The 24,362-nt window shown below is 36.6% G+C and overlaps 1 protein-coding gene across 4 annotated transcripts in view; it reads right to left on the reverse strand.

Annotated features, from left to right (window-relative positions):
• KIAA1109 (transmembrane protein KIAA1109 homolog) overlaps positions 1–23,179 on the reverse strand; it is a 210,643-nt gene extending 187,464 nt beyond the window's left edge. For 2 of the 4 annotated variants that reach the window (XM_038564744.1, XM_038564745.1), the window contains exons 1-6: positions 22,958–23,179; positions 20,379–20,459; positions 5,962–6,106; positions 2,896–3,012; positions 1,780–1,858; positions 598–662 (exon numbers count right to left, since the gene is read on the reverse strand). In XM_038564744.1, the coding sequence (XP_038420672.1) occupies positions 598–662; positions 1,780–1,858; positions 2,896–3,012; positions 5,962–6,058 (358 nt within the window). In that variant the 5' untranslated portion in view covers positions 6,059–6,106; positions 20,379–20,459; positions 22,958–23,179. The remainder of the gene's footprint in view (positions 1–597; positions 663–1,779; positions 1,859–2,895; positions 3,013–5,961; positions 6,107–20,378; positions 20,460–22,957) is intronic. The other 2 variants (XM_038564747.1, XM_038564746.1) reach the window with 1 other exon arrangement.
• Positions 23,180–24,362: the final 1,183 nt, after the last annotated feature.

Below are 24,362 nucleotides of genomic sequence, written 5' to 3' on the forward strand. Positions count from 1 at the left end.
CAAATAAATGAGATTTAGTAGCAGTGTCAGGTGGGACTATAAATAAAGCCACAGAACCTGAAAAGTAAGAAAATATCTTAGTAGAAAGATTAAAGAGTAACTAGGAAGTCCATTTTAACCACAGAACAGGTTAGATCCACAGACATAATAGGGGATCCCTGGGTGGCGCAGCGGTTTGGCGCCTGCCTTTGGCCCAGGGCGTGACCCTGGAGACCCGGAATCGAGTCCCACATCGGGCTCCCGGTGCATGGAGCCTGCTTCTCCCTCTGCCTATGTCTCTGTCTCTCTTTCTCTCTCTCTTTGTGTGACTATCATAAATAAATAAAAATTTAAAAAAAAAAAAAAAAGGAGGTAAGGCTATGGGGAAAAGGGTTATACTGAGGATAACACTGAATAAATAATATGCTAAAGTAACTAAGCAAGAAGAAAGCTGCTGAAGAATTTTCAGCTAACTGGTGATAAAATCAGATTTATAGGTGCTGCAGTTTTTAAAAATATTTTTATCTATTATAAAATGTGAAACATTTCAATGTCCATAAATGAAAACACTGATCATATAATTAAATATTTCAAATACATAAAAACAGGAAGACTCACCATGTTGCTTTTGTTTTGGATTATACATTTTCCACCACCGAAAAATTATAAATCCATCTTGAATTCTATGCAAGATAAATTACAAAATTAAGAACTTTAGTAACAATTTACTTAACTCATTTAATTAATAATTGTAAAAAGCAGGCAATTGATAATGAATATGAATGAATGAATAGAGAAAATTCTCAGATCACTGGAATACATAAACGTTTCATAGTCTCAAGTTAGGAAAGGGGAATTTACATAGCTCTAAAATAGATTATTCTATTAAGGTAAAATTTAATACCAGATCACATTTAATAAGAAAATAAAGTGCTAACAGGAAAACTTTTTTTCTTTTATAAATGATATTTTTTAAATGGTGTAAAAACTATATAAACAAAAAGCCAAATCTTGATAGGGGGATATTACAATGCTAACAGAAGCTTTTAAAAATACTCCTTTAACTCTGTAATCATATATTACCTCACGCCTCAAAAAGATAAACTTATAACCTCTCAACCTTTTCTTCTTACTTTTCTTTTCAAAATAATTTTATACTCACAAAGTTGACTCTACTGTTTTAAATGAGGTATGACTGTTGCCAAACCCTAGCACCTCTCAAATAATTCAAAACTTTCAAGTTAAGTAGCAAATGTTAAGATAAGCTCAAGTTAAGTAGCAAATGTTAAGCACAAAAATAAAGTAACCTTTTCTTTCAAGGCCTGCAGAACAAAGAATATATCAAACATACTGTCATTTCTTAATATATTCAGATTTGTGTTTCCTCCTTAAAGCAAAATTAGAGTAGCTAATAGATACTAAACAATTCTTAAAACTTATTACCTATATAAGGAGCTAATGGATGAGTTCTCAGTATCCCTGGACCCTTGTTTTATGTAACAAATGACCACCATGAATTCTACAAGAAAAATGGTCAGGTAATTTCATGGCTCATGTGTTCATCTAGGAATGAAATGAGATTATTCATTTCTATAACCAGCTATTTGATAAAGTTTGTGCCAGTCTAAAACTTAGCTAAATTAATCTGATAAAAATATTTTTAAAGATCAATTCACCAGATAGGATTTACTAAAAAAAAATTGATTTATGGTTTTATTTGAAAAGTAAATCATATTAAATATCATCAGAAAAAATTATACAATACTTCGTTTGTTTGAGTTCCTTTTTTTTTTTTTTTACCTAATAGACATGTCTTCTGTAATGTAATAGATTTCACGAACCATGACTTTTCCAGAAAGAACAGAGAAAGAGAAGGACCCTGTTGTAGGAAAAACAAAAACAAAAACAAAAACAAAAAACACAACAGTGAGTAATGGAATTGTTTTGATCCAGAGTGAGCACTTAAAACTTAAAATAATCTTAGCATTCAATTTATTCAATAATTATTAAAGGTTCTCTCCTACCTGATTCCCTTACAGCCTTACTAATTTTCTATTGCTCTTTCTTCAAATATGAACAAAAAGTACAATAAGTACCATCACTATGAATTGACCTACTAACCATATAAAGACATTAAATAGCTGCTTCATATGAATAATTCTTTTAATTATGCACAACTTTAAATAAACCTCAAACCAGTGACTAATTTACCACTTTTCTCCATTAATTTATTTGACTCTAGGAACCAGTCATTGCCTCAAATTAGTGGAGGATGACTTACGTTTGAGAGAAATTTTATTTATGTCCTCTAAGTAGTACTCTTAAGGAAGTCCCAATGGTTCTAGTCAATTACCTCTCACCCTTTTTCCCATTAGTTGAGGGCTTTCTGAAGCATACTGCTTCCAAATCAATCCTGCGGCCTCCAAACTTCCCACTTAGAAGCAGCTGGAAACTTAAATTAACAACGCAGGCCACAAAAAGAAATGTACAAAATGATTCCAACTTATAGTTACAGATTTTTTAAGTATGGGTTATTGGAAAAAAAAAACAGCAAATAAACCTCATTAACCATTAGAAACTTTCTTTGGATAGTAGAATCCTGAGAAATTTCTATTTCCATAGTTTATGCGTGCCTATATTTTTCAAATTGTTTCAATGAGCATCTTTTATAGCAAGAAAAAAAAATCCCAAAAGTTACTATAGAAACACTTTAAGAAGTAAGAATGAAGTAAAGAACCTAACCAAGTGATAGTTCATCTTCGGTCGTAGAGTGCTGCATGAGAGAAATTCCAGTTAGGTTAACATTCATGAAACAAAGGTGAATTTCTAAAGCTACTATAACTTATAAAATAAAAATTTATAATATACATCTCAAGATTATACAGAAGAAAAACATTCAGTGTTATTCGAACTTACCAATATGGATATAGCCATGTTTGTATAATCTATTAAGAACCAATGTTAAAATAAGACCAACGTTTCGAGAATTGTAGTATGTGAGGTAAATAATCCAACCACAGGACAAAATTGTAGCTGTTTGGAGAAAAAAAAAGCAAAACAATCTCATTGTAAGTTTCCTTCACAATCACCTTATTATCTCAGTAAATATTTGTTAGTAAAAGATTACTTATGACATTAAAAAATGATAGGATCTACTTCTAAAATGGTAATATGTTCTCTTACAATTCAATACTTTGGATTTTTAATACCAGATGTTGATTCTACCTTATGTAACTTTCCTCATTTTTCTTTACTCATGTTGATTCTACTTTATGTAACTTTCCTCATTTTTCTTTACTTATTAGCCAGAAAAGCACATATTACAATCAGATCAATTAAAAAAATACTGCCCGGGGTGCCTGGGTGGCTCAGTCAGTGAAGCATCTAACTCTTGATTAGGCTCAGGTTATGATCTCAGGGTCATGACATCCAGCCCTACATCGGGCTCCATGCTGGACATGGAGCCTGCTTAAGATTCTCTATCTCCCTCTGCCTCCACCCCCAATTCTCACATGCAAGTGTACTCTCTCTCTTAAAAAAATAAATACTTCCTTTTTTTCTGTTTCCTTTTTCACGGTTTTGTACTTATTATTAAACATGTATAACAATATTCTGGAAAGAGAAAGCCCATATTTCTGCATATTCTGAAAAATGTCCACCTTTATCAAGCTAAAAGCTCATTCCCAAGCTATTTTCTAAAGGCTACAGACATTTAAAAAAGAAAGAAAACCAATTATTTTTAAAAATCAAAGAAATCGTGGTGTTTTTTATTAAATCAATAATTTCTGCTTTTAAAAAAAAATGGAAAGAAGTGAGAATTTTGCCCTACTTAAAGGCATATCTATACTAAACAGGCCACCCTATACTATTTTGTTATATTTGATAAGGCAACAACCTACTTTTAAAAAATGCCAGTGAATATGCTACAGTAAATGATATTTCAAGTTTGACTCATTTTTCATGAGAAGTATATAGTCACCTATAGGACTCATAATATTCCCAAAAGAACCTAGTTCATGAATATACAAAAACTAAAACATAAGAAAGCATTTTTGATAAAATATTTCCTTTTACTTAGCCAGTTTGAAAGAATAACTATTTTCTAAATTAGGACAAAGTAATGTAAAGCAATTTAATATGTACAACCACTTAGCAACATCACATTAAGTTCTTAATGGATAAAACAAAGCAGTCACTGAGTCAAAATACATTTTCTCAGGGTAGCTTAGATTGACAGTAATAACTCTGATGTAGCAAGTGCTACGATTTGCCCATAAAAACTATTTCTAGAACAATTATTTCTAGAAAAGTTGTTTTGATGATGGTTTTTTTTTTCCTTTGTAAAAAAGTGTTTTGGGTTGTTTTTGTTTTTGTTTTTGTTTTAACTGAAGTATAGTTGACACATAATGTTATATTAGCTTTAGGTATACAACATAGTGATTTGAATATGTCATTACATTTTAAGTTTAAAGACATTCTGTGCTAATTTTTACTGTAAATCACTGTGTCAAGAGCAGGTTATGGTGGGCCATTCAGTAAAGCAAGAGGTATTTGCTGGAAAGTATGCTTCTGGTATCATACAACCTGAGAACTGTGGGCTTTTTCATTTTACCATGTTCCCCAACCCCCTTTAATATCAAAAGGCCAGTTAGGAAAACAGCAAGAGTAAACGATCACTCAGTGATTTTCTGGTTGTTACTGTTGTTTTTTTCCTTAAGGAAAGGAGTTGTATATAATAGAAAAAAAAGAGAAATTCTACGTGATAAAGTGAAGAGAATGATAGGAAATAAGAATTCCACCCTTAATTAAACTAGAAGAGAATTTTCAGTGTGTCTTTTATGAAATTTAATTTCATATTAATGTTTTACATTTCATTTTACTTTTTTGGCTTTAATTAAGGATAATTTATAATAGTTCACTTTTGTCAATTAGAAGAAATATAACTCAACCCAATAGGATTGGATTGTGTTTAATATCCAATCCTACCTACAAATCATGAATCATAATTCCTTTTATACACACTTCACCTCTACTCATTTCCCTACCACATATCCTGTGGTGTCATGAAAGAAGCATAAGGATGCACTCAGAAAAAAACAGCTATGTTACCTATATAAGTTATTTAATCCTTATAGGCCTCAATTCTCCAAGTTAAAGTCTGGTGCCTTCATAAGTCTGCTATGAGCACTAAGTGAGATAACATATGCAAAAATGACAATGGTATGTGGCACACAGAAGATGTTCAATAAATATCATTACCCTTTCTTTCCCCTCTTACCCTTTCTATTTTCCTCTCTGCCTTCCTAACTATTATATTGAAATTCAAATCAAATTCTGTTCTTCCACAAAAACTTCCTGGGCAATAACACCTTACAGTATTTTCTCCCTGGTTATTATTTTGTATTTCCCCTCTTATTAGTTCCTATTCATTCATTCCCTCATATTTCCTCCCTCTCTTTGCCACTGATTTATACACTGTTTTGTATTATTTCTATGAATCTAGAAAACTTCTGGAATATTAGACAAAAAAAAATTTTACTGGTAAAGCCCAATGTCAAGTATATAAGGAGGAAAGAGATGAAATTAATAGGCATGTACACTCTATTTTATATTAAAAAATATATTTACCATGAGAATTTATCACTTTTAAAGTAAAACAAAGAAGTGTATGTGCATGTGCTGAAATGGGAGTGGAGGAGTCGTGATGAAGGAGTGGACTTGAAATAGGAAAGATAAGCTAAGGGCAACGTTTTTCTTCTTCTCCCACCTCCTCTAAGTCAGACAAGGAAGGAGGGAGCCTAAGAAAAAGAGCACTTGCCAGAGCAAATTGTCATAGAAACATAGATTAAAATCTTTTTTCCAAAAAATAAACCAATGATATTGTAAGCATTTCAACTTCAGCTAACTACTGCTTAAAATTTGGCAGCTGTTAATTCACACACAAAAAAACCCATAAAGTACATGAAAATATATTCTACTTACCAACAAGGAGCCAAACAACATTGGAATTGTGTTCTGTAAGAAAATCTTCTAATTGAGTGATACTAGGAACAATACTCTCATTCTTCCTCTGATCCATTACTGAAGTTTTTTCAGACCAGCCTCTAAAGGCCTAAGATTTATTAAACTGCAAGGGAAATCAAGTAAGGGGAGAAAAAGGTGGATTTAATAAAAGTAAAAGTTCATTAAACCCCATTCCAGTTCATTAAGAATGAAAAATAAACAAATATTTTGCAACAAATATACATGCAACAAAGCATGTCCACATTTCTTTTTTCTTTTTTCTTTTTTTCTTTTCTTTTTGCATGTCCACATTTCTATAGAAAATATAAGACAATGATCGGGCTCCCTGTGAGGACCCTGCTTCCCCCTCTGCCTATGTCTCTGCCTCTCTCTCTCTCACTGTGTCTCTCATGAATAAATAAATAAATCTTAAAAAAAAAAAAAAAATATATATATATATATGGCAATGTATCACATTTTTAATGTCCTGATTTCACCATCCTAAGAATGAATAGATTTGGGTTCAGTTACCATCTGGCTCCAAATATGAGGGACATAATCACTAAATCTAATCAAAGATATTTATCTCGGGGATCCCTGGGTGGTGCAGCGGTTTGGTGCCTGCCTTTGGCCCAGGACGCGATCCTGGAGACCCGGGATTGAATCCCACGTTGGGCTCCCTGCATGGAGCCTGCTTCTCCCTCTGCCTGTGTCTCTGCCTCTCTCTTTCTCTCTCTCTGTGTGACTATCATGAATAAATAAATAAAATCTTTTAAAAAAAAAAAAGATATTTATCTCAACAATAAGAAGGAAGTATTAATGATCTATATTAGACAAATTCATCTGCATTTGTCTCAAAAGCTGCCATTAAATGTTGTATTTATAAATTAACTTATATTAATCCTTCTTAACCTCCATCAGCTCTGTTTTTTATTAAATGGGTTGTAATCTATTACAATCTTCCTACTTTGGATTCACACTGAGTAGAGTTTGGACAGTAAGCAGATGTCCTCCTATCAGGATGGATTACAATAAACACATGTCAAATTGTGACCCAACATGTGAAGAATGTATGTGTATATACACACATTTCAGCAAGATAAGTATGGATATTTAGATGTATTGAGAACGAGTTACATGAATTGACAATGAGTAAAAAGTGAGGAATAAAAGTTCTTATTTTATGATCTGAGAAACAAGAAAACTATCCGCCTGTTAAAAATTATCCCTCATGTTAATACAGTATTAATATGACTAACCCAACTTACCTATAACAAAATTATCTTATGATAAATCAGAAAATAACAACATTTACAACAACAAAAACAAAAAACTAGCTTTAATGACAAAGTGAGCTACACAGTTAATGATCATTTAAGGCCAAATAGCACAGGTGATTTTATAGAAAACTAGAAAAAGAGATTTCAAAACAAGAAGAATATATGAGAACAACTTTCTAGCTGAAATTCAGAACAGCTGACTTGTTAACTTCCTAAAAATGTTTTCTATTTACTCACCAGAGACTTATCTTCAGTGATAACAAAACAACTTTAAAATTGGATTAGACAACATTGCCAGATTAAAATGTTTCATATTTCTAAATTGTTAAAATGTCAGCAATTCAGAGGCAAATTAAACATCTCTTTTAAAAAAAGGAAAAGCTCAACAGCAAAAGGTTTATTAGTAATAGTGATAGGAAAATCTAAGGCTGAAAGAACTAGAAAAAAAATTTAAATGTTTTCATTTTTCAATTACCTTTTTCCCCTACAGTTTAGAAAATGAGTAAAAAATGTTCTCATAGTGAACAGTCTGGGGGGGGGGGGATAAGCAAAGGTGGTAAAAAGGTACAAACTTCCAGCTGTAAGATAGTAAGTTCTAGAGATACAATGTACATCATGGTGACTATAAGTTAATAATACTGTATTATATATTTGAAAGTTGCTAAGAGAATAGATCTTAAAAGTTCCCATCACAAGAAAAAAATGTTATAACTATGTGAGACCAGCTTAAGCAGTTGGAGCCTGAGCAGGGAGGTTGCCTGATGCAGGGTGACAGAACCCAAGAGGAAGACATCAGACTCCAGGCATCAAACTCCAAAGAGATAAATAAGGCTTCCATGCAAAAGGGCAATCTGGAGTAGTGTGTTGATGTGGGAGAAGGATAAGGAGGGTACACATCTAGGAAATAGCCCTTGCAGGGTATGGGGGAGAGGATTAATTAAGTAAATATATTAAGGATATTGAAAGCCTGTTTTCTCACTGTTGGAGGATATAGATGAAGAAAATTAGAATTAATTCTGTGGTGTTTGATAAAAACTTAAAAGTATAGTTTTCAATATAAGTATACAAATAAATATGGCTATAAATGTGTATATGTATGTATGTACATATGCTCATTAAAAGGTCTGAAAGCAGCAACACCACAATTAAAATGAGTAGAAAACTTTGCTTCTAAAAACCATTTTCTATCAAAAGGAAACAGGGCTCCTTGAAGAAATGACTAATTCCACAAGTAGGTCAAGGAAACTCAAGATGAGCCTTGTTTTCCAGAAGGTAAAGAAATACCTGAAGAATGATGGGAACTTGTCAAAAGGACACAGAAATCAGCTTGAAGAGGCTTCCACTGGAAAAATCTGGGGCAATTTAAGCATCAAAATAAATAATAGTAATAGATTACAACCCATTTAATAAAAAGAACCTATGAATCCATATCAATATAATCAATTAAATTTTGATAAGTAACAAGATTCTCCTACTCAAAATAACTCCCATCAAAATTATTAATGATGAAGGAGGAACTTTGTGAAATTTAGTTAAGTGATCAGACACCATCAATATTAAGATAAATCTGAATTGTGCACTCCTTCTTAAAATTTTTTTGATTACAGTTGACATACAATGTTACATTCATTTCAGGTATACAACACAGTGCTCAACTTCTCCATGCATTATGCTATGCTCACCACAAATATAGCTACCATCGTAATAGAGGAACACAGCCTCACTTCTAAATGCCTGCCAAAGATGCACAATCTGAACCTAATCTATCTTGATTCTCTCTACCAATAGATTATGACCAATAAGAATTGTTTTATTCACCTTTGTATCCACAATACCTGTGATGGTGCCTTTGAACATAGCCATTGTTTTCAAGTATCACATCATTTTAAATGGTATTTTTATCCAGCACATAAGATAGTAACATTGATCTACATGTTTCAACACAAGCTCTCTCAGTATTTCCATAATTCATCTATATTCTCTTCATTTTTCCTGAATCCATTATATTCACTTCAAAACTGTCCACATTAGAACAGAAATTTTGACGGTTATTCTTTTAGCAACGTACAAAGAAAAGCATGAAAATGTGAAATAGTTCAAGCAAAAATAGCACAAACCAGAGACTTAAAGTTCCTAATTTAGCACTACCACTACTATGCCATTTTAGGAAATACCTTTCCAAAAAATTACTTTTCAAAATGAATTACCTATAAAATCTTTTCAAATACTACGTTCAATTTTATTTCTGTCTCACTAGCATAAAGAAAATAAAATTATCAAACACCTAATACTTGCATTAACACTTACAGAGATAGAATTCCAAAACTTAATTTGGTCCTTCAAAAATGGAAGCCATTCTATAAATCACAACAAAAAATACAAATAATATGATAGGAAAATCAGCAAAATATATAGTCAATTTACAGAAGAAGATACTATCACTAGCAATTGGAGATAATCCCCATTTGCCACCCAGTAGTCATATTAAGTGAAAATAAGAAAGACTGCAAACAACTATATTGGCAAAAATATGGGAGAATGGGCATTCATACATAGTTGATAGGCATAAACTATCTTTGGGAAAAATAATTTATCAGATACTATAAAAATGTGTACACTTTAAATTGGACATATCAGTTCTAGGACTCTCTTATAAACACTCAGGCACAAAAGGATGTTTTTCAAGAATAATTACTGCAGCATTATATAAGTACACTGGGAAATTTGAAAAGAGGTCGACTAATAGGAAAATAGTTAAATAAATTATGGTATACTTTCCTGGGAAATAAGATGCATGGAACCTTTCTAAAAGACTGAGATAGTTCTCTATATGGGCTGATACACGGAAATGTCCAGAATATATGCAATGTTAGCAGGGAAAAAGCAAGGTGAGAAACAAAATGTATAGTATTGCATTTATGTTTAAAAGAAAAAAGACTATCCATTATATATATGTTACATGTATATACCCTATATATACACATATATGTATATGTATGCACAAATATAAAGTATGTGTGTGTACACATTTTTTTAAATTTGCATAAACACTAGCAATTCCATGAATGGTTACCTATAGAGAGAGTAGTGGCAAAGATTTCAGGGGAAGGAAAAGAATCAGTGAAGCAGAATGTTCACTTTTACTCTTGATACTTAGGTATTGCTTAAATGTTTTACAATTGGCATATAATACTTCCATAATTTAAAAAGAAAAAGGGAGCGTGGTGGCTGGAAGACAGGAAATAACAGGTTAGAAAGAGGCTTTTCTTAATCAAGCACATATCTCATGGTCTCTCCTTACAAATAGATCTCCAAACCCAAAAATAACAACTCTGGCATCTGTCATTCTACCATCATGTCTTTCTTCAGTTCTCACTTGTGTCTTTAAAAAATTAAAATGCAAATACTGAGCAATAACAAATTTCATCATGACATCAGAAAGATCAGTTAACACCTTTGCAAGAATTATTTGATTTGATAACCTTGAGGGTAAGAACGGAAGGGAGAATAGCTGTACTGTTCTGGAAAGGGCCAGCAGAAAAGCTGCATCAAGGAAGGAGGTAAAGAACACTATAAGGAAGAGATTGGGCAAGGGACAAGGAAGAGGCAGTTATTAAAGAAAGACAGCATCAAAAGAGCTCTAAAAACGGAGCACCTGAGTAGCTCAATCAGTTAATGTCTGACTCTTCATTTTGGCTCAGGTCATGATCTCTGGGTCCTGAGATGAGCCCCATATTGGGCTCTATGCTCAGCAGAGAGTCTGTTTGTCCCTCAACCTCTTCTCCTCCCACCCCCATTCATAAGCTCCCTCTCTCTGTTTCTCCCAAATACATACATCATAAAATTTTAAAGTCCCCCCCGCCAAAAAAAAAAGTTGGGGGGGGGCACCTGGGTGACTCAGTTGATTAAGCATCCAACTCTTGGTCTCAGCTCAGATCTTGATCTCAGGTTCATGAATTTGAGTTCAAGCCCTGCGTTAAGCCTACTTTAAAAAAAAAAATCCTGCTTCAGACTGCATTGTTCTGGATTATATGGATTAAGAACACAGATTCTGTACTAGCCTATCTAAATTAGAACTAACAGTTCATGGGACGCCTGGGTGGCTCAGTGCTTTAAGCCTGCCTTCGGCACAGGGTGTGATCCTAGAGTCCTGGGATCAAGTCCCACATCGGGCTCCCTGCATGGAGTCTGCTTCTCCCTCTGTCTGTGTCTCTGAATCTCTCTCTCTCTCTCTCTCTCTCTCTCTGTGTGTGTCTCACGAATAAATAAAAAATCTTAAAAAAAAAAAAAAAGAACAGTTCTAACACTGTAGCTGAGTGACCAGAGTCAAGTTATTTAACCTCTCTGTGCTCTATTCACTCATCTATAAAACAAGAACACTTCTTATACCTTCTACATCACAGAACTGAATAGTGAGAATTGATTAATTTGTACATGTAAAGCATTGAGAATAGCATCTAGCACGTAGAAATAACACACTGTATAAATTTTTGTAATGGCAACCAATGCTTTGGTGTCTTATTCATATAGGCATTCACCTCTACACACAAGATTGCTCACTTTGAACACCTATAACATCTTACTGAAGACTGCTTTTTGACTGCAGAAACACCTCAGCTTATAATTAGGACAAGCTAGAAATGCCAGTTTATGTTAATGATGGCTAGGAAAGTGTTGGATATACACCTACAGCTTCCTTGCTCTTAGTTTGGAGTAACCCTGAGACATATTTTATTTGGTCTCCGAGAGCATGAGCTCCAATGCCCACAGTGGTAACTGCTAGGAATAACCTTTATTGACTTCAGTCCCTTTCCTTTCTTACTTCCCCATCCTGCTACCAGTGTTTCCTGTGATCACTTCCCAAATAAACTATCTGTACTTGAAAGCTTACCCAGCTTTTTCTGAGGAAACCCAAACTAAGGCCCCTTTTTTTTTGTTATCGGTCCTATAAATGTGAGGACAGTTTTCTATTACATGAAAAAAGATTCTGTACTTTAAAGAGATCATGAGACACGTGGGTGGCTCAGGGGTTGAGCATCTGCCCTCAGCTCAGGGTGTGATCCCGGAGTCCTGGGATTGAGTCCCACATTGGCTCTCTGAGGAGCCTACTTCTCTCCCTCTGCCTATGTCTCTGCCTCTCACTCTCTGTCTCTCATGAATAAAATGTTTTTAAAAATAAAGAGATCATGAAATCATACAATTTAAAGGACACAGTATTAAATACTTAATATTTTTTGAAAGTTTGCTTTAATTCAAGGCATATATATGCTGGGTTTTGAAACAGGGTTTGACAGAAAGAAACATTTCCTTCATCTGAACAGGAAGAAAGAGAAAGGAAAGACCCACATATGGGGAGATTTGGAGACAGAAAGATGAGAGAATCTGGTGGCTTCTATATATTTTTGAAAAACTCAAATTCATATTTATCTAAAACTTCTATTTCATTCATTTTTTCTTTGATTTTTTACTACTCCCGTTTTTTGGTTCTAATCCCATTACTTCTACAGTTTCTACTCCTCTTCTATTTTTCTATTTTTCTTAGTCTTTAATTTGTGTTCATAACAGCTGTCAGAAGAATGGCCCTAGGGTGGTAGGTGAAAGGAAATATGGATGAGAGGGCCTTCATCACCACAGCTTACCCCAAGTCACCCAACTCCACCCTACCTCAGCAACAATTACTTGATTACCTTAGAAAAGAGGAGTGGGGGAAACTGGATGATCTGTGTACCTGCCCACAGCTTCTCAAGAAAACCTCACTGCACTGGTTAACTTTCTTCCAGGGCTACATGACTCCTATGAGAGAGAGATCGCCCCATAATTTGACATAGGATTTCAGAAAAAAAAAAAAAGGTTTTCCTATACCAGGCTTAAACTGCAATATGTCTATATAATATTACCTATGAAGGACACCTGGGTGGCTCAGTGGTTGAGTGTCTGCCTTCGGCTCAGGGCATGATCCTGGGGTTCCAGAATCAAGTCCCACATCAGGCTCCCCACAGGGAGCCTGCTTCTTCCTCTGCCTCTCTTTGTGTCTCTCATGAGTAAATAAATAAAATCTTTAAAAAATACATATTACCTACGATGTGAGAAGACTTAGTTATAAAGAGCCAGAGCTTTCTCTGGAACTGTCATAGGAAAGTATATATTTGATTCTGATTTTTTGGAGCAACATACTTAAGACAGTTGCATTATAATGTAGGGTTATTTTTTTTGTTTGTCCATTCAATAAATATTTATTGAGCTTAAAGATTCTACAAAACAGCTAAGGACTTGAGTATTAAGTTTAAGATTTGGAATATTTATAATAATCTTTAGTAGGATGTCTGGCAATACAGAAAATGCTAAAGAAAGGCTGTTTTAATCACTGTCTGTATCTTCCCAGTTATCATATCATAATTATCACTTCAGAAGTCTGTCCCCCCCCCAACTAGACAGCTGTTCTTAAAGATGAGTTTGCCCTACTCATTTAAGTGCCATACCCAACCAAGTTCCTATATACAGCAGTCTCTCAATACTTGTTTCAGAAATGAATGAAATAAATGTATCATTATAAAAAGTACATAATTATAAACTATTGCCAAAAATGAGTATTCACAATGTACCTAGGGCCAAAGAGATTCCTAAATGATCTTTTCAGTCTCAAGAAAATCTGGTTTTTATTTGCTTGAGTTTAAGAAAAGGATATTCAACTTTTTAATAACCCAATTTCAAATACAACAAAAATGTGAAAAAAATTTAATCATTCTCAAATATCTCATACAACAATGAAGTCACAAATCTTTGGATAAAATGTGTTCACATATCTTCAGATCATTATATTAAAGTTATTTGGAATTAATTACAGTTCTTTTCTATAAAAGAAATTACATGGGTTTTAAGAGTTGGAAAATCAACTTTACAGTTTCCCTTTGAACTTCATCAACAACGATATTCTCTTCATCATCAGGTAAAATTAACCATCTATTAGAACATAGCCATACCCTATACTAGAAATTCTATGAGGTATGCACCTTACATATTTTTACGTTATCTGCCCTTGGGCCCAATTTTACTAATCTACATTAAGTGTTTCAGAATATATAATTATGTTTTTCAGCTGTTTGGTTTCTGCTTATATGTAACAAAGTTGCCAATTTCAAAGTCATTTACATCCTCCTTGCAGTTAAGAAGCCATGTAATTGACCCAAATGTCTCAGTAAATAAAAACACTATCTAAACAGACTGCTCATCTCTACTATGGCATATTGACATCCCCAAACAAAAGCAAAACATAAACCAGATCACAAAATTTTTATTCAAAGTAAGTTTCAAGAATGAGTAGAACATTTGAGCTACTCATTTAGAACAATGACCACTCACCAATCTAAAGGTAAGTGGCCTGAAATGTGATGTTCCTTCCAACTCCATGATGCTACATCAATAAGTACAGAAAATAGACATACCTACTATAATGAAACATCTCACTTAAAATAAGTATACAGTGATTTGAAAAGCCCCCCTGCCTAAAATATTTTACTCATCAGGATACAAAAGCCTAAAATTTTACCACCCATTTCTTTAAATGGAGTATTAACCAATATTCTCTCTTAAAATGCAAACTAAAGTACCTCAGTAATAGCTACCATTAATTATTACCATGTATTATTAGTGTAAATTAATTTACCGGATGACTTTTCTCACTGACAAGCAGGATCCAGGGATATCATGAAAGGCCCAAGATTCCCAAGATGGGAGAAATCTTAAAAAGGAGATGGTGGGCAACAAAAGCAAACTTAATTTCCTTAACAATTTTGGCCAGGGCAGTAGCTTTGTACACATCAAGCAAAAATATATAACGTCCTATTCTATTAATTTAAACAAACAAGACAGACAATTATCCTCTTAAGTCAGACCAGGTATATAATCCTCTCTGCCTAGAAAGACTTATTCCAGATCCCTTTCAGTCTCAGGATTCTATGTGTAACAAACACAATTCACTAACTCTAAAACCCAACAGAATTAAGTGATAAAATAACATTCCATCAGAAATTACAGAAATCATCTAGTATCCTGGAACTAGACTAGGATTTAAAGCCAAATTTGAAATGGAAAGCTCGGTCCATCCCTTTAATTCCTTCCTTAGCCAGGATATAACTTGAGCAAGTTACTGCACCTCAGAGCCTGTTTCCACATGGCCATGTCTTCCTTGAAGAGATGCTGAAAGCATTAAAAACACAAAGCAAACATAAAACTCACACTACAGTGCTTGACAAGAAACATTACAACAATGGTAGCTAAGCTACTATTATTAATGTTCTTAAAAAAAAAAACCAACTGAACAAAAAAAGGTGAAAGCTAAGAAAAATAAAATGCATACCAGTAAACAATGACTAAAATGTATTTCTTTCTTCACAATATATGAGAAAAATATATATTTAATAACAGAATTTTAAAACCAAAAAAATTAATTGGCATAAATAACAATCAAGAAAGTATTAAGTTAATATAAATAACATAGTTCTACAAATACCAGTGAACATGATTCTTAGAAGCAGATCAAATATCAAAATACACTAGTCACCAGGCAACCATTGCTAAAGAAATGGTGAGTGACAATTCAAACACTATAAATTAGCAAATTAAACATGCTTTTAACATCATAAGCTACACTACAATAATGGTTCTTTATATTATATGCGGAAGAATTTTTAACATCTAAGAAATCATATCATTCAACAATAATGTTGCACTTTTGGGAACCTGACTTCTATAGCCATAATTTTATGCTGGTTTACCTAAATACTTACTAAAAGCAAAAACAAAACAAATATTTTAAAAATCTATAGAAAACGTATCTATTAAAAGGGTAAAAAGAACTGACTTCAACTTCTCCAAATCTAGAAGAAACCATGATTTTTAAATATAGCCTGCTTTAAATAGTCCACTAGAACTAATTACTACCTTCATCATATTCCTTGATATGGTCAGTAATACAAAGAGATGAACAGTAACTAGTAAGTGAAAGGTTTAATCCTCCCACTTCTACAACCCATATACTGGTTGTGGGGTTCTGTCGTCCCTTTTTGTACTAACTAGTGAACACACTCTGTAAGTTTCCTTTAATTCTTTTAATTAAGAATTAAATATATCATTTTCATTAAAAATACACCAGAAGCCATAACACTAAAAAGCACCAGTAAAATAAAATTCTATAGGATTTTAGTAATAAAACTATTTCCTTTTGCCTATCTGGCCCTTACGCTTCTCTTTTATCTTCTACCTTCTGTCACTTCTGTCAGAAAACTCTACCAAATACATATTCAGGGATCCCTGGGTGGCGCAGCGGTTTGGCGCCTGCCTTTGGCCCAGGGCGCGATCCTGGAGACCCGGGATCGAATCCCACGTTGGGCTCCCGGTGCATGGAGCCTGCTTCTCCCTCTGCCTGTGTCTCTGCCTCTCTCTCTCTCTCTCTCTCATAAATAAATAAAAATTAAAAAAAAATTCAAACTACTGGCCCAACAAAATAGGGTCTTTGGGTGTGGGAAGAAGGAAAAAGAAACTGGCCACACTCTCATCATACTTACCAACACTCTCATTTTAAATGAGTACGGATAGAAAAAAATGGATATGAATAGAAATATACTTTACATATACATAAAATGTGACAAAGTACAATAAGATCAGTAATCTAAAGTTTAAACTTTAAACATTTTGGTCAATGTTCTCCTCTCTTTGAAATGTTCATTCCATGGTATTAATTCACCATTAAAATGATAAAAATACAGCTACCATAACAATGGCTATAACATTTATTCAATGCTTACTGTGTCCTAGACACTGTTCTAAACATGTTATATGTATTTAATCATTTAATTGTCATAAATAACTGTTCATTTACAATTCCCCACTTTACAGATGAGAAAAATATGGCACTGAGAAGCTAAGCACAAACATAATTAAGATATGACCTCAGTAATTATCTCTTCATTCTCAGTTTCTTTATATGAAAAATGAATTCCTTCCTCCCAGCTCTACATTTAGAAGCTACTATGAATGCTACCAAAATTAATATTTTGCTATAAAAAACATTTTTCCCACTATGGCATTTCTTCTCCTGAAAGGATCCTCCATTAAATCAGAGGTCAACACTGTTTTTTAAATAACCAAGTGGTAATACATCAAGTTATAGAGACTGATTAGCAGCACAGAAGGCCAATTTATAAAGTGAGCCAAATCTGACTTAACCACCTCCCCACTTTTCTAGAACCTCTCTCTCAACTGGCCATAACGGCTATATTTATGTACTTTGAAAAAGCTTATTTGACCCTAAAGAACTTGACAATTGCTAAAAGACATATGGTAGTTTTTAAATATCCAAAAATTCTTTAATATTCCTCCCTACAAGAGACGAAACTTAATTAATTCCTCCTTTGAAGTGTGGGCTGGACTTAGTGATACGGTTCTAAAAGAACATGACAGAAGCAATGGTGTGTAAGTCAAAAATGGCACCACATCTTCCTCTTTGCTCTCTTGGATCATCTATTCCAGGGGGAAATCAGCTGCCTTGTTAGGACACTTAAAAGGCCTGGAGAGGTTCACATGTTGAGGATTTGAGGCCTCCAGCCAATAGCCATGTGAGTGAACCATCATGGAAGCAAATCCTTTAGCCACAGTTGAGACAACTAAAGTCCCAGCCAAGATTTTGGCTGCAACCTCCTGAGAGACCCTAAGACCAGAGGGAACCAGTTTTTAGGCATGCTCAAATCCAGACCCACAGAGACTGAGATACTAAATATTTTAGACCACTAGATTCAGGTATAATTTGTTACTCGGCAATAGATAACTAATACAAAATATGATAAAACTAATTTTGCAAGATAACTGCAAGTTATCTCTACCCTAATGGTTCATACTTGTCATGTTAAGCTAAACTACTGCACTCTACTCTCCTCCAACTTACCAAAAGTTGAGGAATCAGTAATAACACACCAAGAAGATTACCAATTATATGAGTGAACCATTTCCTCTCTCTATTCTAACTGGAAGTCTTCCGAATGGACTCTAGAGCAACCTCTACCCTGCCGCCTATAAAAGAAGATCTGTGTCTATAACCATCACCACCTCCTTACCTCCTATCTTAGTAGAAGTCTATCTAAAGTTCCCTTGACCTGAATCCTAATATTCCATCCTTTCCAGCTTAGTCAGTGATTAATTATTTTCCCTCATTCTTCTGTCCTCAAATTTTATTTCTGATGGTTTTTTTTTATCCTCAGCGAATAAAGATTATAAGTCATATTATCTATACCTCTAGAAAACAAAAAACTCTCTCTCAAACTCCTATCTCTAGCTATCCTCTCTCTATTCCACTTGAAACCAAACTTTCTGAAAGAGTAAATGACATCAGCTATTTCAATTTTCTTATCTCTTACCCAGTGTGAACTGGCTCCACATATATAATTGCTCTTGCTCTGGTCAACAACTTCTTGACATGTTCAATGGATACTTTTCCTGTCATTTAATGTCTCAAAGATACTTAATTGTTCCCTTTCTCCAAACTCAGTACTCCCACTAACTTCTGTAATTCTCCTGCTTTCTTATCTACTCATTCATCTCTTTTTTTTTTCATTCATCTCCTTTGAGGTGTGTTTTCCTTCCATCTGATTTATTAGTGTTCCCCATCCTCATTTCTCTTCTTTTACTTTACATTATTTTTCCCTGAGTAATCTCATCCAGTCCCATTGCTTTTAACCAACACCTATAATACGAAACTAAATTTTATGTTTCCAGTTGGATATTCTTAACTAAGATCCATATATACAACTTCCTAATGACATTTCTTGGAAGTCACAGATGCCTCATAACTATAGCCCCAAACTGGTCTTCTCCAACCAGGTTTCCAAATCTATTGTTCTTCCTATACTGCCATAGTAATTGGCCCCACTCGGTTTCCCAAGCCAGAGATCATAAAATTGAGTTATCTTTCAAATATTTATTGAACATTAATTATGTGCTTGAACATGACAGTAACTAGAAATTATCCTGACTCTACTCTCCCTCAAGCCTACCAAGTTCTACCCAGTACATGTCCTTTGCCTCTGTCTAATCCATCTCCATCCTTAATTCCAATTTGCATCACTATACTTCTGGTTCTCATTTGCCACCTGGATTATTACAATAACCTCTAAATGATCACCAACCACTCTGCCAAGTTCATCACTCTTTCAATTCATCCCCAGACTGTTGCTTGACCATGTCACTTCTATATGTTATTTACAAATTGCCTGCAATTTTCTCAAATGAAAGAGTTAATTTTCTTAATCTTTCATGAAATTTTTCAAATTCTATCACTATCTTTAACATGAAAGAGTATGCTAAAATGAAGACTATAAGAATCCTATTTTCCCACAGTACCTTAAAGTACCTTCATTTATGAACTAAAGTTATGAAAGATTTGTTATAAATACAAATATTTACCATATGGGTAGTGTTTTCCAAGTCTTTTACATAAACCAAAAATATCTTTGCATCTGAAACTCAAAAAAAATGTATGGTATTTCACAAAAATATTACCTTGAAAAAATACTCTAGACTTTCCAGGGCCATGATGACTACTACTCTAATACTTAAAAAAACTGAAATAGTGCCTGAAATAAGGTATATGATACTCAATAAATATTAGTGAAATGAATTATTTCTTCATCATGTTTAACCATGTCTTCTATGATTTTCCATAGAACTGATAATAAAAAATATACTTGAGTTCAATCATACCCAGTTTTCTGTAAAGAACAAACCAAACTAATTTTCTTCACTTCTTCGAAAACTCTTTATAATATGGACAGATAAATGAACAAGCAAAAGAGGGGGAAAAAATGTTGATACTTGATCAAGAATCAAGCCAAAGTTTCCCTTGGCTTTCTCCTGCCAATACACAAACTATGCACTTGACTTGTCAGTCGGGTATCAACAATTCAAAAGTCATATAAAAGAAATGGCAGGTCATATTATACACCCCCCCAACCTCTACTCCTTGACCAATTAAGAAGATTAAAACACAACTAAAGCAGAAAAAGATTTCCTTTATCTCAGCTTTAAATAGAAATCAGATTTTTTTTAAAATTTAGCCAAAATATTTACCCAAATTTTTTTCAGAGTCTGTAATGTTGTTTTTCTTCTTCCTTATCTTCAGAAGGTCTACCTGCAGAGTTTCATCTTAACCTGAAAAGAACAACATTTTATCCAATTATACAAGATAGTCTGGCTTAACCACATTTCACCATTTCAGATTACTGGATTACATGTGTGTGAACGCACACACATGTAAAGTTTTTAATAGTACTCCAAAATTGCATTTCCTTCTTTAAAATTTCCAAACAAGAAATACTTCTAAATCTAGAATAAGACCACAGTTTCCAAACTACAGCATTCTAAATGTTTCAAAAACCACTATACCCATGGAAAGAGCATGACTGGATAGTCAGAGAGTTGTAGAGGTCAAATCCTACCTTTAAAACATACTCAAGGGGCACCTGGGTGGCTCAGTCCATTAAGCATCTGACTCCGGGGCAGCCCCGGTGGCTCAGCTGTTTAGCGCCGCCTTCAGCCCAGGGTGTGATTCTGGAGTCCCGGGATCGAGTGGAGGAGCCTGCTTCTCCCTCTGCTTCTCTCTCTCCCCCTCTCTAATAAATAAAATCTTAAAAAAAAAAAAAAAAAAAAGCATCTCTGTTTGGGATCAGGTCATGATTTCATTATCATGAGATCAGGACCCCTGTCAGACTCTGCACTCAGAATCTGCTTGAGATTGTCTCTCTTCCTCTGCCCCACACCCTGGGCACGCTCCCTTGTGTGCTCTCAATCAACAAACAAATAAATAATAAAACAAATAAATAAACAAATAAATAAATCTGTAAAAAAAATATATATATATACTCAGGGATCGGGGATCCCTGGGTGGCTCAGCGGTTTAACACCTGCCTTCAGCCCAGGGCATGATCCTGGAGTCCCGGGATCCAGGCCCACATCGGGCTCCCTGCAAGGAGCCTGCTTCTCCCTCTGCCTGTATCTCTGCTTCTCTCTCTCTCTCTCTCTGTATCTCTCATAAATAAATAAATAAAATCTTTAAAAAAATACTCAAACTGTGACCTTAAAAAAGTTGTTGTCTCAGACTGTTGGGTCTTTGCTGGCAAGAATCATGTCTCAGGGGGGATCCCTGGGTGGCTCAGCGGTTTAGCGCCTGCCTTTGGCCCAGGGCGCAATACTGAAGTCTCAGAATCGAGTCCTGGGATGGAGTCCCACGTCGGGCTCCCTGCATGAGCCTGCTTCTCCCTCCTCCTGTGTCTCTGCCTCCCTCCCTCTCTCTCTCTCTATCATAAATAAAAAAATCTTTTTAAAAAATCATGTCTCCGTTTCCTTCCTATTCCAAGCACATAGCACACTTTTCATCAAATGGAAATCACCTTGCAAACTCTTAAGATACTTGGGAGATGATAAGGCATACTGATTAAGGGACTGTAAACTGGAGTCAGATTATCTGGTTTAAATCACATCTCCTGACTTTCAACAAGTTGATTTTTAGGGCTGTATCTTTATGAAATGATAATAAAAGACCTTATATGATAGGATTGTTATGATGATTAAATGAGATAACATGCCTATGAAATATGTACCACTCAACAATTCTGTTTAAGATAAATATTCTGGTTAATTCACCTAATTTTATATTTAATGTTTATGGTTAACTTAGAATAAATCCGCTTCAATGCCATGCAAAGAGTGAAAGCAGCAACATGAAACCAGTTGAAACTTACACGCTTGGACAATTAAAAGGCTATTTCCTTAGGGCGGAAATTTACCAGAACTCTTTCCATTTAACAAGCGTCCCAGGATCCCTGGGTGGCGCAGTGGTTTAGCGCCTGCCTTTGGCCCAGGGCGCGATCCTGGAGTCCCGGGATCAAGTCCCACATCAGGCTCCCTGCATGGAGCCTGCTTCTCCCTCTGCCTGTGTCTCTGCCTCTTTCTCCCCCTATGTCTATCATGAATAAATAAATAAAATCTTAAAAAAAAAAAAAAGAAAGAAAAACAAGCGTCCCTAACTTTCCAATGACAAAACTAAGGCCAGTGGGATGGGGAGTTAGGTGTGGGAGAGTGGGTGGGAGCCAAAATTCTGCAGACGGAAAACCAACTTCCCTTCACCTTCCTCTGACCAAAAGATAATGTTTCCGACGAAATGTACTCTTCCATAGCGCAGACTCGGCCAGCACCAATTCGGAATACAAAACACTCCACGCCTGGATTGGAAAGGGGGCTCAAAGGCTTCACTGCCCTCGGTCAATAGACCCTACGTTATCGGGGGCGCGGCAGCTCAGAGCTGCTGGCAAGGCTAAAGCCAGAGCCTGCAGGTGCACTGTCCTTCCCGCCCGCCGAGTCCACGCACCAGCCGCGGGCGCCGCCCACCCGCCTGAATCGCCGTCCACAGAGGCCGCTCCTGCGTCCGCGCCCCCAACAATCTGACCGCGACGGCCCTTCCAGGCCTGCCCACTGACCTCCGACACCAGGTCGACAGGTCCCGGGGCCGTACAAGACACTGAGAAATGAGTCGACACCGCAACACACAGCAGCGACGACGCCAAACCCCCGAGACTCCGACCCGGCTGAATTCCAGAGATGATGGGAATCCTCTCACCCCAGCCCTGCCCAGTCCGACCCCGTCCCCTCACCTGGGCGAGCGCCGGGGCAGCCTGGAACCGCTCCGGCCTCTCTCCGAGGGACCCCACAGGCCTCGGGCAGCGGCAGCAGCGCCGAGCCGGACCCGGGCCGCGAAACTCTGCCCGCGCCACACCCTCCAAGCCTTCCACCCCGGCCGGCAGCCACAGGTGCGGCCCAGGGCCCCGGCCACTGACACCGAGGGGCGGAGAGGGATGGGAGGGGTCCCAGCTGGGGCCAGGCGTCACTGCGGCTGCGTCAACTGGTAGCGTCTTGCGTCATGACGCCGGCACGCCAGCCTGGCCCCGCCCAGGAGTCTGCGGCGCCCGCCCCGCCCCCGGCCCCTCCCCCCGGCCCCTCCCCGCCCGTCCCGGGGCTGAGGGTGGAGTCTGGGCGGTGGGGCGGAGGTCTGGGGCGGAGGTCAGGGGCGGAGGTCAGGGGCGGGATCGCGCCGAGCGAGTGTCCGCGCCCGGCCTTTCCGACCCCGGAGCCGCGGGGACGCGGCAACCCGCAGAGCGCGAACGGAGAGGAGAAGCTGACCGGTGCTAGGAAGCGCAGTGAACCCTCTCGGAATAGAGAGCAATGCTCTTCTGACCTTATCAATCCCGGGAGTTTGATTGTACCGAATGAAACTACGTTGAATGGACTGATTGTAGGACCGTGCTGATGAAAAGCGGTTTGATGCTCGCCATTTTTAAAGACCAAGACCCTCCATGTTATTTAACCAAGGCAAACGACTCTCTGGAGTTCGAGAATTCTCTCGGGTATATTGCGCACCTCTGGTGCACGTGGTGCACGGATCGTAGAGGAAAGTGGAAAGCAGCCTTAGGTCGGTGGAAGCTTTGTGATTGCTTGAGACAGAGGTGCAATATGCCCGTAGGGCCCCTAGAAATGCACCCGGAGAGGTGCCAGCAGTGGCAAGGGGTGGTTCTAAGCACTGTATGTTTATTGATTCGTTGACTCCTCCCCAAACCCTGCGAGGTGAGTGCTACGTCCCTTCTGTTCCCATTTCCCATTAAAAACTAAGATACACAGAGGTTAAATAACTTGGAAGGGTGGGGTTGAAACCCCAAGCAGGCTTCCTCCAAGGTCATGCTCTTAAGCATTACTGTATAGTGTAGCCTGCCTCGAGTTCTAAACGTCTAAAACTCTAGTTGGGGGCAGCCCGGGTGGCTCAGCGGTTTAGCGCCGCCTTCGGCCCAGGGCGTGACCCTAGAGACCTGGGATCGAGTCCCGCGTCGGGCTCCGTGCATGGGGCCTGCTTCTCCCTCTGCTTGAGTCTCTGCCTCTCTCTCTCTCTCTCTCTCTCTCTCATGAATAAATAAAATCTTTAAAATAAAATAGGACTCTACGTTTGACTTCCTGAGTTGAACCTACCATATCTCCCGACTTTTTCAAGTGGAATTTTACTCTTACCCT

This window comes from Canis lupus, chromosome 19 (genome assembly GCF_011100685.1).
Source record: "Canis lupus familiaris isolate Mischka breed German Shepherd chromosome 19, alternate assembly UU_Cfam_GSD_1.0, whole genome shotgun sequence".
Taxonomy (NCBI): Eukaryota; Metazoa; Chordata; class Mammalia; order Carnivora; family Canidae; genus Canis; species Canis lupus.